The sequence below is a fragment of the Triticum aestivum genome, chromosome 6B (assembly GCF_018294505.1).
Source record: "Triticum aestivum cultivar Chinese Spring chromosome 6B, IWGSC CS RefSeq v2.1, whole genome shotgun sequence".
NCBI classification, from domain to species: domain Eukaryota; kingdom Viridiplantae; phylum Streptophyta; class Magnoliopsida; order Poales; family Poaceae; genus Triticum; species Triticum aestivum.
In genome coordinates, this window is record NC_057810.1 from 682,801,966 (window position 1) to 682,816,457 (window position 14,492).

The following is a 14,492-nucleotide window of genomic DNA, read 5'->3' on the forward strand; positions in this document are numbered from 1 at the left end:
TCAAAGGTAATTCTTTTTGCCACTTAAGGGGATATATCTACGAGTCACCATCCCTAAGGTGCCTCGTTGTGGTATCATGGCAACTCAACTCCTCGCTACGTTGACAACCGTTCACCACCCTCTTAGGTGTGGAATTGTTGTCTACCTAGTGAGCCCTCGTCATCTGTCTCACTCCTTTTCCTTAGATGTATGCTTCGTGTCTCAACTCAAGAGTTGTTCCTACGTCTCTCCATGAACTGATCTTGAGTTGCTCGATCTTCAAAGACGAATAAATTCTATAGGGTTTTCCCCCTTCTTTCTGTTGTTGTGTCGAGTGAAGATCTCAAGAGCAAAGACGTCAAGATCAATCGGAGCACTGAATTAGCATCCTCGAGAAGGACATCTGGATCATGAAGATTGTGCTAGTTTGCGTTCCCCCTTCACCTTACCCTACGCTTGAATCTCGGGATGAGATTTTGTTTAGTGGGGGTGAGTTGTCACATCCCTGGTCCTGTTATGCACTAGGCTAGACCCTCATGTGTGCATCATGTTTAAATTCAAATGAAATTTGAATTGGGGAATTTTCAAAGCCTCAGAAACCTTCTAAAAATGATCAACATTAAAATCTTCTCAAAGAAGTCCAAGAAAATGTTCCTTTTCAGCTTTGAAAAATATTGGCAAGAATTAAATGCAAACCAATATTTTTGGAGTGACTGAAACATTTATTTTGGGGCCTTTGAATTAATTCAATAACTATTGCATTGGATATATATTTGATATATAAATAATATATGTCCAATAATACTGGAACATTTTATGTGGGTTGGTATATTTTAGTTCTAGCCACATAACTATTTTCAGGATTTTTATTAAAGGGTTTAGTATTTTACTAAACTAAAACAACACAGAACAAAATATAAAACAGAACAGAAATTAAAAAAGAGCAGAAGACTTACCTGGTAGCCACCAGCAGCCCAGCCACTTACCTGGCGCCCCCAACCGGCCCAGCACGGCCCAGCCCACCGCCGCTCTCCCCCCTGTCGTCTTCCTCCCTCGCCAGAAGGACAGAGGCGAGGCGTGGCGAGCGCCGACGCCGCCCCGGCCACGTCCTGCTTGCCGCCTTCTCCCCGACGCGTCTAGATGGCGCCACGCACCTCCCTGCCTCTCTCCCTCACTCTCCCGCGCTCTCACCCCTTCCCCTTCCTCTGCTCTCTCTCGCGCGCAGCCCGAGCAGAGCTCATCGCCGCCGCTCGCCGTTGCCGCACCCAGAGCCTCCCCCTCGACCCCTCGGTGTGCCCAGCAGCTCGGCTACCTCGCCCTCATCCTCTCCGCCGAGTCAAGCGACCTCGGACGCCCTGCATCGCCGTCATCGAGCCGTCTTCTTCACGCACGGCCGCCGGATGCCGCTTGTCGATTCGCCGCCTCCGACGCCTCCCCGAGACCACCGAGCTGCTCATCGACCTCGCTGTGAGCCTCCGTGCAGAACCCCTCTCTTTCCCCTCGCGTTTGCGAGCTCTAGGCCATAGCTCCGTCGCGGCCGAACTCCGGCCGCCGCTGACCTCGTCGCCGCCGTCACTGCAGCCACTGGAGCTCCCACCCGAGTACACCAGTGTGCTCAGCGCGCCTCCACGAACCTGCAGCTACCAGTAGCTCCGCCTCCCGTGCCCTCTAGCACCATACTCGGCTGCTCCCGAACGCCGGCCGCCGCCACGAGCTCGACTCCGGCGAGCTCGAACCACCCCAACCCCTCCCATTTGGCTCTCTGGATGCGCAAGAGCGAGGGCTATGCCCTGGTGCCCTCAGCGCGCCAATCCGACGCCCTAGCGCAAGTCCGGCGTGCCCCCGCCGTGTTCTGTGGTCGCCGTCGGCTGGTCTCCGACGTGCTGACGTGGCGCCGTCGTTAGGGGCTAATGACCCTGCTAATTAACCCCTGTGACACTGACAGCTGGGCCCCGCCGTCTAATTAATCGTAGATTAGTTTCTGTTTAGTTTTAACTAATATCAGTGGGCCCACGCGTCAGCTTTGACTAAGCTGACGTGGCTGTTGACTGGGCCCACATGTCAGCGACACTAATCATCCCCAGTCACTGACCAGTGGACCCCACTGGTCAGGTTTGACCTGAACCTGCCCTGTTGACCTGATGACGTCAAGGTGATGTCATGCTGACGCATTAAATGATTTTCTGGATTTAAAATAAATCAGAAAATCCAGAAAATGGTATAAACTTCTTAAATTCATAGAAATTCAACCGTAACTCCAAATTAAATAAATTATATATGAAAAATTATCAGAAAAATTCAAGGAATCCATCTGTACCATTTTCATGCATGTTTGAACAATGTTTGTCCTCTGTTTTGGACAAAACCAATAAAGGGCATTTAAATAATCATATATGGAGTTGGAGTTTGAATTATGTGTTCAAACCAACTTCATTTAAATCATAGCTAGGTGCATTAGCTCAAAACACATTCATATTGCCATGTCATAGCATGCATCATATTGTGCATTGCATTGATCGTGTTTCTTCTGTGTTTGCCGGTGTTGTTCTCCCTCGGTAGACGTTGTACCGACGATGTGATCGTTGACACTGATCAAGACTCAATGCTATCTTCAGAAGTGCCAGGCAAGCAAAAACCCCTTGTTCATTCCGATAAAATCCCACTCTCTCGCTCCTGCTCTCTTACTGCATTAGGACAACATCGATTCAACTGTTATTTGCTGCGGTAGTTGAACCCCTTTATCCTTTGCATGACCTGTCATTGCCACAGTAAATAGATGAAACCCACTAGCATGAGTAGGAGTTGTTTGCGCCCTGTTGTGCCTACTCATTCATGCTTGTTTGTCATGCCTGCTACTGCTTAGAGTTGAGTCAGGTCTGATTCATCGGGGATGAATCAGAGGTGTGTGAACATGTCCTACTGTGTGTGAGCTAAGTGTGTGAACACGATTTGGTAAAGGTAGCGGTGAGAGGCCATGTAGGAGTACATGGTGGGTTGTCTCATTGCAGCCGTCCTCAGGAACTGAGTTCTGTGTTTGTGATCCATGATTCAGCTACTACCACGCATTGGGCCCGAAACAAATGGACCCTCTCGGCTTCTTGATCACCCTTGTCCTCTGTCCAGGAGTTGCAAGTAGTTTCTGGTGTTTGTAGTATGCTGGAGGCCGTGCGCAGCGCTGACCGTAGGGGTGGGCTGTGATGCGGTAGGCACGTGGCACGGTGTACCGGGCGCCCGTTTGGTGTCTCGGGAACCCTGTTCACATCGTTTGGGGCTGTGAGCGAAACTCCGGCCGGATCTCCTCATGGATGGAACCCGAATAGGCGATAAACCTGGACTAGAGACTTGAGTGTTTAGGCAGGCCGTGGCCGACACCCACGTTGGGCTTCCGCTTGAAGGTTGCCGAGTACATGTCGTGTAAATGGCGGTAAGTGGTGAGAGCGTGTGTGAAGAAGTACACCCCTGCAGGGTTAACATCATCTATTCGAATAGCCGTGTCCGCGGAAAAGGACTTCTGGGTTGCTTATATCAGTTCATAAACAAGTGAAAGTGGATACTCTAAAATACGCAAGATAAGGGTGAGTGATATGGATGGCGTTCTCGTAGGGAGACGGGAACGAATCCATAGTGGTGTATTGATATGGTGAATATGTGGACTCGTGTGCGCCACCTCAAAAGAGTTACTTGCAGTCGTAGTTCAGGATAGCCACCGAGTCAAAGCTGGCTTGCTGCAGTTAAACCCCACCATCCCCTTTGTTGATAATGAAGCATATGTAGATAGTTCTGATGTAAGCCTTGCTGGGTACATTTGTACTCACGTTTGCCTATTTTATGTTTTTGCAGAGAGACTTCGGTCTCGCTAGTAGTTCCGTGTGGACTTCGACGTTTAGCTTGTTACCTCAGCTACGATCTTGTGCCCTCGGCAGGATCTGGTAGATAGTCAGGCTTTCAAGCCTTTTTCATTTATAGATGTCTGTACTCAGACATGATAGCTTCCGCTTATGCTTTGATTTGTATGCTCTGAATGTTGGGTCGTGAGACCCCTGTTTGTAATATCTCGCTCCTCGGAGCCTATTGATAAATACTTGAGTTGTAGAGTCATGTTGTGATGCCATGTTGTATTTGCACATATCGAGCATATTGCGTGTATGTTATTGAAATGCTTGGTATGTGTGGGATCTGACTATCTAGTTGTTTATCCTTAGTAGCCTCTCTTACCGGGAAATGTCTCCTAGTGTTTCCACTGAGCCATGGTAGCTTGCTACTGCTCCGGAACACTTAGGCTGGCCGGCATGTGTCCTTCTTCGTTCCTGTGTCTGTCCCTTCGGGGAAATGTCACGCGATGAATACCGGAGTCCTGTTAGCCCGCTACAGCCCGGTTCACCGGAGTCCTGCTAGCCCAGTGCTACAGCCTGGATTCACTCGTTGATGACCGACACGTTTGTTGCTGGGTCATGTATGCATGTCCCTGTAAGTTAGTGCCACTTTGGGTTTACGACTAGCCATGTCAGCCCGGGCTCCTTATCATATGGATGCTAGCGACACTATCATATACGTGTGCCAAAAGGCGCAAACGGTCCCGGGCAAAGGTAAGGCGACACCCGTGGGAATACCGTGCGTGAGGCCGCAAAGTGATATGAGGTGTTACATGCTAGATCGATGTGGCATTGAGTCGGGGTCCTGACATTTTGCTTCTGGTACAAGTGAATTTTTCTTCTTTAAGCTACTGTTGGTGGTGATTAGATAGCGGTAATGAATATGATGATTAAATAGTGATAATGACGACTACGATGATTAGCTAGCTAGCTAGAGTATATATACTCATGTTGATGATATGATGCAAGAGTTTTTATATGATGATGATGAGTTATTATATCATTTAATGAAAGAAGAAACCACAGATTAGTTTTAACTGGATGGATCCTACCTAAGTGATCAAGTATATATATGCCATATCCATATATATTATACTTGATCACCTAATATGTGGGATCCAATGCATCCAGTCGAAACTAATCTGCGGTACTTTCACCTAATGATTTAACAACTCATTATAATGTGAAACAATCACTAAATTAAATTGAAAACACAAAATTAAAGCAAAAATTTAAAAAACGCAAACATTTAGTACCGGTTGGTGTTACCAACCGGTACTAATGTCCTACACGCACCCGCGCCTGGCTCGTGCCACGTGGTGGCTCTTTAGCACCGGTTCGTGACGAAACGGTACTAAGGGGGGGGGGGACCTCTAGTCCCCAGTCTTTAGTGCCGGTTGGCGAACCGGCACTAAAGGCCGTTACGAACCGGCACTAAAGGCCGGTTCTGCACTAGTGCGATGACAAAGGGAACAACGTATGTTGTTATGCGGTTTGACCGATAAGGATCTTCATAGAATATCTGGGAGCCAATATGAGCATCCAGGTTCCGCTATTGGTTATTGACCGGAGACGAGTCTCGGTCATGTCTACATAGTTCTCGAACCCGTAGGGTCCGCATGCTTAACGTTCGATGACGATCGGTATTATGAGTTTAAGTGTTTTGATATACCGAAGGTTGTTCGGAGTCCTGGATGTGAACACGGACATGACGAGGAGTCTCGAAATGGACGAGACATAAAGATCGATATATTGGATGACTATGTTTGGACGTCAGAATGGTTCCGGGTAAGTTTGGGCATATACCGGAGTACCGGGAGATTACTGGAACCCCTCGGGAAGTATATGGGCCTTATTGCGCCATAGTGGGAGAGAGGGGAGGGAAGCCTAGGAGGGGGCGCTCCCCCCAAGCCCAATCCGAATTGGGTGGGGGGCCGCCCCCCCTTTCCTTCCCCCTCTATCCCCCTTCCTTCCACTCCTAATCCAACTAGGGAAGGGGGGAATCCTACTCCCGGTGGGAGTAGGAGTCCCCATGGGGCGCGCCATAGGAGGGCCACCCCCCTCCTCCACTCCTTTATATACGGAGGAGGGCAGCACCCCTTGAACACACAAGTTGACAGTTGTCTTAGCCATATGCGGTGCCCCCCTCCACCATATTCCACCTCGATCTTATCGTTGTAGTGCTTAGGCGAAGCCCTGCGTCAGTAACTTCATCAACATCGTCATCACACCGTCGTGCTGATGGAACTCTCTCGTGACCTCAACTGGATCAAGAGTTCGTGGGACGTCGCCGAGCTGAACGTGTGCAGATTGCAGAGGTGTCGTACTTTTGGTGCTTGGATCGGTTGAATCGAGAAGACGTTCGACTACATCAACCAAGTTACTAAAATGTTTCCGCTTACGGTCTACGAGGGTACGTGGATGACACTCTCCCCTCTCGTTGCTATGCATCACCTAGATAGATCTTGCGTGTGCGTAGGATTTTTTTTAAAATTACTGCGTTTCTCAACAGTGGCATCAGAGCCAGGTCTATGCGTAGATGTTATATGCATGAGTAGAACACAAAGAGTTGTGGGCGATAATAGTCATACTGCTTACCAACATGTCATACTTTGATTCGGCGGTATTGTTGGATGAAGCAGCCCAGACCGACATTACGCGTACGCTTACGCGAGACTGGTTCTACTGACGTGCTTCACTCACAAGTGGCTAGTGGGTGTTTGTTTCTCCAGCTTTAGTTGAATCGAATGTGGCTGAGCTGGCACATTCACAGAAGTTGGAGTCACAGACCGTGATAGGCAGCCTCCTGATCTCTCTGAAGGGTGTGCGAGGGGCTGCCAAAACAATTCACTACTCTGCAGAGTTTGAAAGCCTAGAGAGTTTAAAAGCAATGAACATGAACATAAAATGACTCATATCGCCCTGAATCCAGTATTTGGCTATTAATTTGTGTTCCCTGTATATCAGGAGAAGTTTGAAACTGCAAAAATATGGAAGTGAACTCGGAGGACAGGTGCACCTGCCATTTCCAATGGGCTTCAGATGTTCTAGACTTGTTTTGGTAATGCCAGAACTATTTTAGGAATTTGACGGAATTCTTGTGTATCTTATGACAACAACTTCGAGTTGTAATATATTTGCATTGCTCCTATCTGTAAGGTCTACTTCATTTGCTCTTCTTCAATTTATTCTTATATCTTCAGCATTTGGATTTCAAAAGAATATCTGGTTCTTCTGGCTGCTTGTGCAACACTTAAGGTTCAGGCGTCATTGAGCGCATTACACCTGGAGATTAGATCTGCTAACCGTTTCTTTACAGCGGTTCCTGCGTTAGACAAGAATTTTCATAACTTATCAACACAACACATGGTGCACATATTATGAGACAAAGCAAAGAGATTATCACTACACCACAGCACTGCATCTGTGACAGACAGGTTGGTCGGAAAAACAGCATTCGCCGACAGGCAGTCGGTCGGGAAAGAGTATTGCCGACTGACCGCGTCTGTTGGGCAAAGTCCAGACGGGAAAGCCTTTTGCCGACCGACATATCTTTGCCGATCGACAGTTGGATGGCGATACAAGACATTGCCGACCGAACATCTCTTGGCACTACTATGAACCTTTCCCGACCGATTTTCTGTTGGTACTGTCCTAGATCTTTTCCTGACCGACTGTTTGACGATGCAATCTTTGCTGACCGATATTCTTCTGGCTCTGCTATGTATCATTCCCGACGGACAATTGGATGGTGTTGTTTTTTACCAACCGACTCTCTGTTGGCTCTGGTGTAAGCCTTTGCCGACCGATAATAGGACGTTATTTTCTTTTCCCATCCAACGGTTCGTCAGCGTTTAGTTTAACTGAGCAATAAATATGAACCTGTTATATATTTCTTGTCTGCTTTATACAATATCAATCAAGTTGCATATCTCATCACAGCACAATATCAATCAAGTTAACTAACTTGCATGTACTCACAAAAAAATAAATCATGACCAAAGAAGGATAAAACAGTAATTCATTCTCATAAGCCTTCCAACATTTATACGTTCCAGTCACCGAATCACTCGATAGGTTTACAAAATGATAGATGCATGTCCATTGATTCATTGTTTGCTCCATTAAACAAAATACCCAGATGACAAGACCCCGCCATATAGGTCCACAAAATGATCCTAAAAGACACTGTTTTTGCTCCATTACACAAGATGTCTAGCGAACACGAACTGCCATCTTCATGGTTCCTTCCTGGTCCTTTTGTAAGTCTTGCCTGCAAAGGATACAAAGTCACCAGTGAATTCATGCATTCATAGAGACAATGGTGAAAATAATAATTGCATAAAGCATCAATGGCTGTGGGGTTTTAGTGTTATAAAAAATATGGCAAGTCCTAAATAATGCGACAACATGTTTAATTAGAATTTGTACTGTGTTAGACAAAATAGAGCATTAATGCCTGATGGCCATGGAATATATTTCATCAAGAAATATGAGCAATATGCATCATCTGGCTGCAGTTTGGCATACGACCAATTATTGAGAGCAACACATTCACATACAGACTCACGATGGTTAGTTTTTCTAGAAAAAATCACCAATTTTCTTTCTTTCTTTTCTCTGGGCTGGAAAAGACTGCAGTGCGCCTGACAATTATATTTAGAAAACCGTCAAAGAATTACATATGCACGTCAATGCCACAAATTATATTAAAGCCATTAATTTCAGAGAAGCATATGTACTGTACATACAAATCTTTATAGGTATAAGAAACAGAACCTGTGAAACCATCTGGTTATGCATAAGAGAAATAAAGAAGATAGAATGTAATATATGGGCCTAGAAACAGGATTCAGAAAATAGCAAAACTATATAAAAAACTGTATGACTACTTTATGGACATGAATCGGGATTCGGTATAAGGATACAATGTACTATATGGACATGAATCTAATTTATTGCTAGTGGCAGAACTAAAAAAATTGTATGACTACTTTAAGATCCAAAACTTGGATTGCACCTGACCATTATATTCAGAACAGTAGATGTACTTTAGTGCACAAATTAAAGTAAATTTAGAAATTAGTGTACACTTGTACATCTCCTACAAGTTTATGCATTGTTGTCTAGTACATCGTTGGTGTTATTTGAGTATCTTGGTGGCTAATGTGTGGAGTCACAATGGCTGTGCTATAACTTTTTGGTGTGTGACAGTACCTTAGAAACTTGTGTACTTTGAGCAAAAGAAAGCACCAAGAAGCATCTCTTTTACAGTACCTTAGCAGCGGGATGAGGAAGATGCCCCTGGTTTGTAGGGTTTCATCTAGCAAAGTGATCATGAGTCAGTATCAAAAATAAAACAATTTGAGATAAGTGGACAGAACACATATTGTAGGTGATTACCTTGCTAGATGGCCACGCAATGGTCCTTGTGACGGCATCAGCGATAATTTGTAAACCATGATATTCATAAGGCACAGTGGCATCCCTTCTGATAGCAACATTGACAAGAACCTCATAAGTTGCTGGTCCAAGGAGCTCTCCACCCACAATAGTGTCTGGGTCAACTGAGATAATCGTTGCCTTGGCAATAGGAGTTTTAGGACCAGTCCATGCATATAGAAATAGAAGCACATCCATACCAATCTGAATCAATGATTATTTTAGAAACATGAAAATGAAATAGAATTTAAACATATAGGTAAGGATGTGAAGATTACAAGGCTTTCATCTTCATGGGCTGATGAGCTTCTTGCAGGGGGCTTTGCAACAACTCTTCTATGAAAAAATGGCTCTTCATCATCCTTTTCAACATCTTCTTCAGCATCGTTATCTTCCTCAGCTTCAACTCCAGAGTTCTACCAGACAACAATATTGAAATAGAGTTAGTGCATGCAAGATGGATTAATGATGCAATGAAAAGAGCTGAAAATAGTTCATTACTTGTCGAGAATTGGAACCATTGTGCGAGCTAGGAGTTTCCAGATTATGCCTTCCTTATGAAGCTAACATCAATTCCATTCGGTTCATTCGTTCCTCCATTTGTTGCACATGCCCCTGGAGCATGTTAAAGCGATTTTCAGCTTCTCGGCGCCCTTCCATTGCAACTAGAACTCTTGTGCTCACTTTACCCCATGTACCCAGTGTGCCCAAATCTTGAGGTGTTGGCCCTAGATCTTACACACAGACACGACCCCTGGGATCCTTCAGTCCACATACACGTGCAAACAGATCACCTTCTCTAATGCTTTTGTCCTTCCATTCAGGGTGCTTTTCAGCACTCTCTATGAGTTCTTTCTGCAAAATGATATTTACTTGCTCTATAAATTGTACTTGTACAATTTCTGAGTAATACTGAAAAATATGGCAAAAGAGACTTACAATTGTTCCTGCTGCCTACGGCACATAACTCCCTTTCCTTTCCCCTTTGTTGCATGTATGTGTTTCGATATAAACTTCATCTCTCTAAGGATCATGCCCAAGTTTGATAGCCTACAATCATTTATTTATTTCAATATGCATTAGTCACTGAATCACAATGGCATATCATTTATAATTGGGGTAATTGTTTTTACCATTTCATTGGCAACACGGGCATGACTCTTGCTGCCAGATGTATGAGGTACTGCATTGGCACGATTCTTTTTGGCGATAGCACTACGAGACTACAAACAAAAAGTAAAGGAGATTTATCACGCATATTGTTTGTGTTTTGAGAATCATTACATGCATATTTGTTTATCTATGTCCAGGACAGAGTGTGCTTCAAAGATATACTACAGTTTCGATTAGCAGGATGACTTACTTCAAATGCCGAAGATCTCCAATAAGTAATAAGGGTCTTCTAGTCAGCTTCACTAATTCTGCTGTCACGTCTTTTCATAAGTTGTGCATCAGTGAGCACAGCATCAAACTTGTACCTCTTTAAATCTGACTTCCAATCCTTCCATTTTATGTGTGAAGTGTTGATAACAAAGCTCAAAGCAGTTGAGTCCAGCTCATAAAATGCCTATTAAAATGAGAGAAACAGGACACTCAGTTAGATGGCATTAAAAAAGAATGTGTAAGTTATAAATTATGCTCATTTCTACCTTCAAGGTCTCCCACACTAACAACTTTTTCTCTACATCAACATCTTGCCAATCTAACTTTGCAGGTGGTATATGCTTCCTCGCCAAAGTACCAATGAAATTGGCAAATTCAGTTGCATCTGGCCCAACAGGCTGGCCATCCCCATTAAGTGGAATATGGATTTTGGGTTGATTCAGCCTTGCATATATGTTAGCCTTTCGAGTAATTTTTCTTCCACCTTTCTTTTGACTACCATCACCATCAAGCTCACGAGTAATCTCTTCATGCAAGAAAATTAACATAGTCATACAACAATTCTAGCAAGTGACAGAATATGAACAATTCTAGCAGGTGACATTAGGCTACCTTTGGAAGGCTGATGCTCAGGATCAACATGATCTTGATCTTTTGATACCCTAGACCTCAAAACACGTCCTTCATTCGCGCTTACAGGTGCGTTGGAGGGTGCCTGCATAGATATATAGGTTAGTGTTGCAAACTACATTTGCTTCCTTCAGGTAGAACATGAATGTGATGGAAGCTACATACCTTTCTTTTCTTTTTGGGGGCTTGGTTCGCTTCCATATCTTCCTGCATAGAAGCTCTTGTTGCTCGTACCGCTGCTAGCCGTTTATCATTCTGTTCAATGGTCTTGCTTCTCAGTAGTTCATACTCTACCGCTTTCAGCTGTTCCTCCGTGACCCCACCATCTTTAGCTCTTCCGTTTGCGCTTGCCATTTTTCCTCCTGCAAAAGACACACTATGTGAGTACGTCGCTGAAAATACAAAACATTAGAGGATCATACACAACACTTACTTTTTTTCAATATCACTTGCTTTAAGAACTAGTCCATCTATATCTGTCCCAGCAGAACCAATGCATCCATCCGCAACACTCACACGTATAGCAGTACATCGATCAGTCAACGTCACACGTAAAACATTACCGTTGTCATCTTTAGATTCTTCTATGTCATATAATGATGGAACAACAACAGTAGACCACTCAGCATCAATGGGATCTTCAACATAGTAAACTTGACTTGCTTGTGTGGCTAATATGAAGGGCTCGTCTGATATTTTCTCACCGGTATTAAACAAATGCTTGAAATTCACAGAAGTGATTTCAAACTGATCAGTTTGCACCCATTCATCTTCTACACGATTATCAACCCAGTCACATTTGAACAACACTACTTTCCCTTTATGTTGATAATTCAAGTCAAGAGTTTCCTTTATAATGCCATAATAGGTCTTGTTTCTTACACTAATATTGTCACCTTTTCCTTTTGCAAAGGATGTGGTTTGTGCAACAAGAGCTACTCCACTACTCTGAAATGACCGGCCCTCATCATATGATTGTGTATGAAAGTCTATCCCATTTATAGTGTAGCTACTATACTTCATAGCAACCAAGTTTGGCTCTTTATCTAATATTTTTATCTCATGAGGTGCTTCATCGCCCATTTCTGCCACCTGTGATTATGAAATGCTATTGTTACTCTACAATGGGATGGAATTATATGTCTTATAGGTTGACAGTCACATGCCCACTTACGTGCAATTTAAACCACTCATGAAAGGTCTCGTAATGCACACGCTTGACTTCTCGATGACTTCGAACACCAATAGAAGAAAGGTAATCATATGTTTGCTGCATATAGGTTATATTTATCAATTGACAAGGAGGAGAAATAACCTAATAGCAATACATAGTAGGGATATCTTACTCTAGGTATGGTTCTATGTTGTCATAATTGAACAAGACGTATCTGTGGGCTTGCAGCCAAGTTTTGTTATCTAACATCACCATGCACTTGCCAGCCAGCCCTCGACCAATGTTGTGGAAGAAAGGAGTTGTATCATCAACTTCCATATCCAAACCTCCATCATTCCTAGCTCGATTCAACCGACTCTCATCATCCAAATAGTGTGAGCAAAATGTCAAGCTCTCATCAAACAAATAGCCCTCTGCAATTGATCCTTCCACATGACTTCTGGTGTGGACATGTCCCTTGAGCTTTCCTATATACCTCTCTACAGCCCACATGCTGCGAAAATGTACTGGACCAGCTATCATTGCTTGTGCTGGAAGATGAACCATCAAATGCACCATAATATCGAAAAATGATGGGAGGAATATGGCCTCAAGAAGGCTCAAGGTCTCATCTATTTCATCCTGCAACCTTTGCATGTCACTTATGCGAATAACCTGTGAGTACATTCGCTTGAAAAATCTGCTCACACGAATCAGTACCGCACTCACTCTTTCTGGTAATGTTCTTCTCACTCCAAGTGGCAGCAAGTCTTGCAAAAGGACATGGTTGTCATGGCTCTTTAGCCCAGTTATCTTTTTCTCCTTAACGTGCACATTACGGCGTATGTCAGATGCATAACCATTAGGAAACATGGCATTTTTAAGTACTTTGCAAAATGTCCTCTGCTGATCAGATTCATTGTGTAAGGTGCCGGAGGAAAAAAAACTTCATCATCATCAAGATCAATAGGTTGAAGATCCTTTCTAATATTGAGTGCTTGAAGGTCATATCGAGAATTAATATTATCCTTGGTTTTTCCATTGACTGCCAACAAAGTGTTAACTATGTTCTCACACACATTTTTTTCTATGTGCATGATATCAAAGTTATGATGCATCTTCAAATCCTTCCAATATGGTAGTTTAAACCAAATAGACTTTCTTTTCCAAATGATCAGCGGATCCCCTTTCTTGCGTTTCTTAGTTCTAGGCTTCTTCGTTATAGGATCCTTCCCAAACTTGGTTTGCATATTTTCTGTCAGCTCTAAGATTTGCCTACCGGAAAGTGGAACGGGTGCTGTCCCACGTTCTATGTCACCAAATGTGCGTGTATCATACCTCAAGGGGTGATCTGCACGTAAGAACCTACGATGCCCCATATAGCAAGTCTTGCTACCATTTTTTAGCCTAAGAGAACATAATTGAGAGTGGCATTCAGGGCAAGCTCCTTCTCCAGAGGAAGCACAGGCAACCAAAGACCCAAGACCCGGTTTATCCGTAATTGTGCATATTATGGCAGCATGCAACTGAAAATACTCTCCGGTTGAAGCATCATAGGTCCTAACACCATCAAGAAACATATCTACCATATCATCAACTAGTGGCTCAAGATAGACATCAATATCACTACCAGGAGAATTTCTGCAGGAATCAACAGTGATAGATGAAATTTGATTGCTTCATAATCATCCAGGGTGGAAAGTTATAAGGAATCAATAATACTGGCCAAATGCTATAGCTGAGATTCATGGATCTAAACGGATTAAAACCATCGGCACATACTACAAGCTTAAGATTTCTGCTGTCTTTTGCAAAATCTTTATCTTTTTCATCAAAATCTTTCCAAAGGAGGGAATCTTTAGGATGCCTAATCAAGCCATCTTGTGTGCTCTCTTCTGCATGCCATCTTGTGAGAGCCGCAGTTCTGGAACACACAAACAACCTTTGAAGCCTCTTCTTTATTGGGAAGTAACGAAGAACCTTCTTAGGAACCTTGTGGACACGTTTCCCATCTGCACTCTTCCTTTCAGATT

The 14,492-nt window shown here is 43.9% G+C and overlaps 1 protein-coding gene across 1 annotated transcript; it reads right to left on the bottom strand.

The window, feature by feature from the left end:
* Positions 1–12,157: 12,157 nt before the first annotated feature.
* Positions 12,158–13,175, bottom strand: LOC123134839 (uncharacterized). Its single transcript, XM_044553999.1, has 3 exons — positions 12,653–13,175; positions 12,481–12,576; positions 12,158–12,398 (listed from the first exon to the last, which is right to left on the bottom strand). Exons 1-3 carry the CDS (start codon positions 13,144–13,146, stop codon positions 12,362–12,364), a joined length of 627 nt encoding a protein of 208 aa, XP_044409934.1. The 5' UTR covers positions 13,147–13,175; the 3' UTR covers positions 12,158–12,361.
* Positions 13,176–14,492: the final 1,317 nt, after the last annotated feature.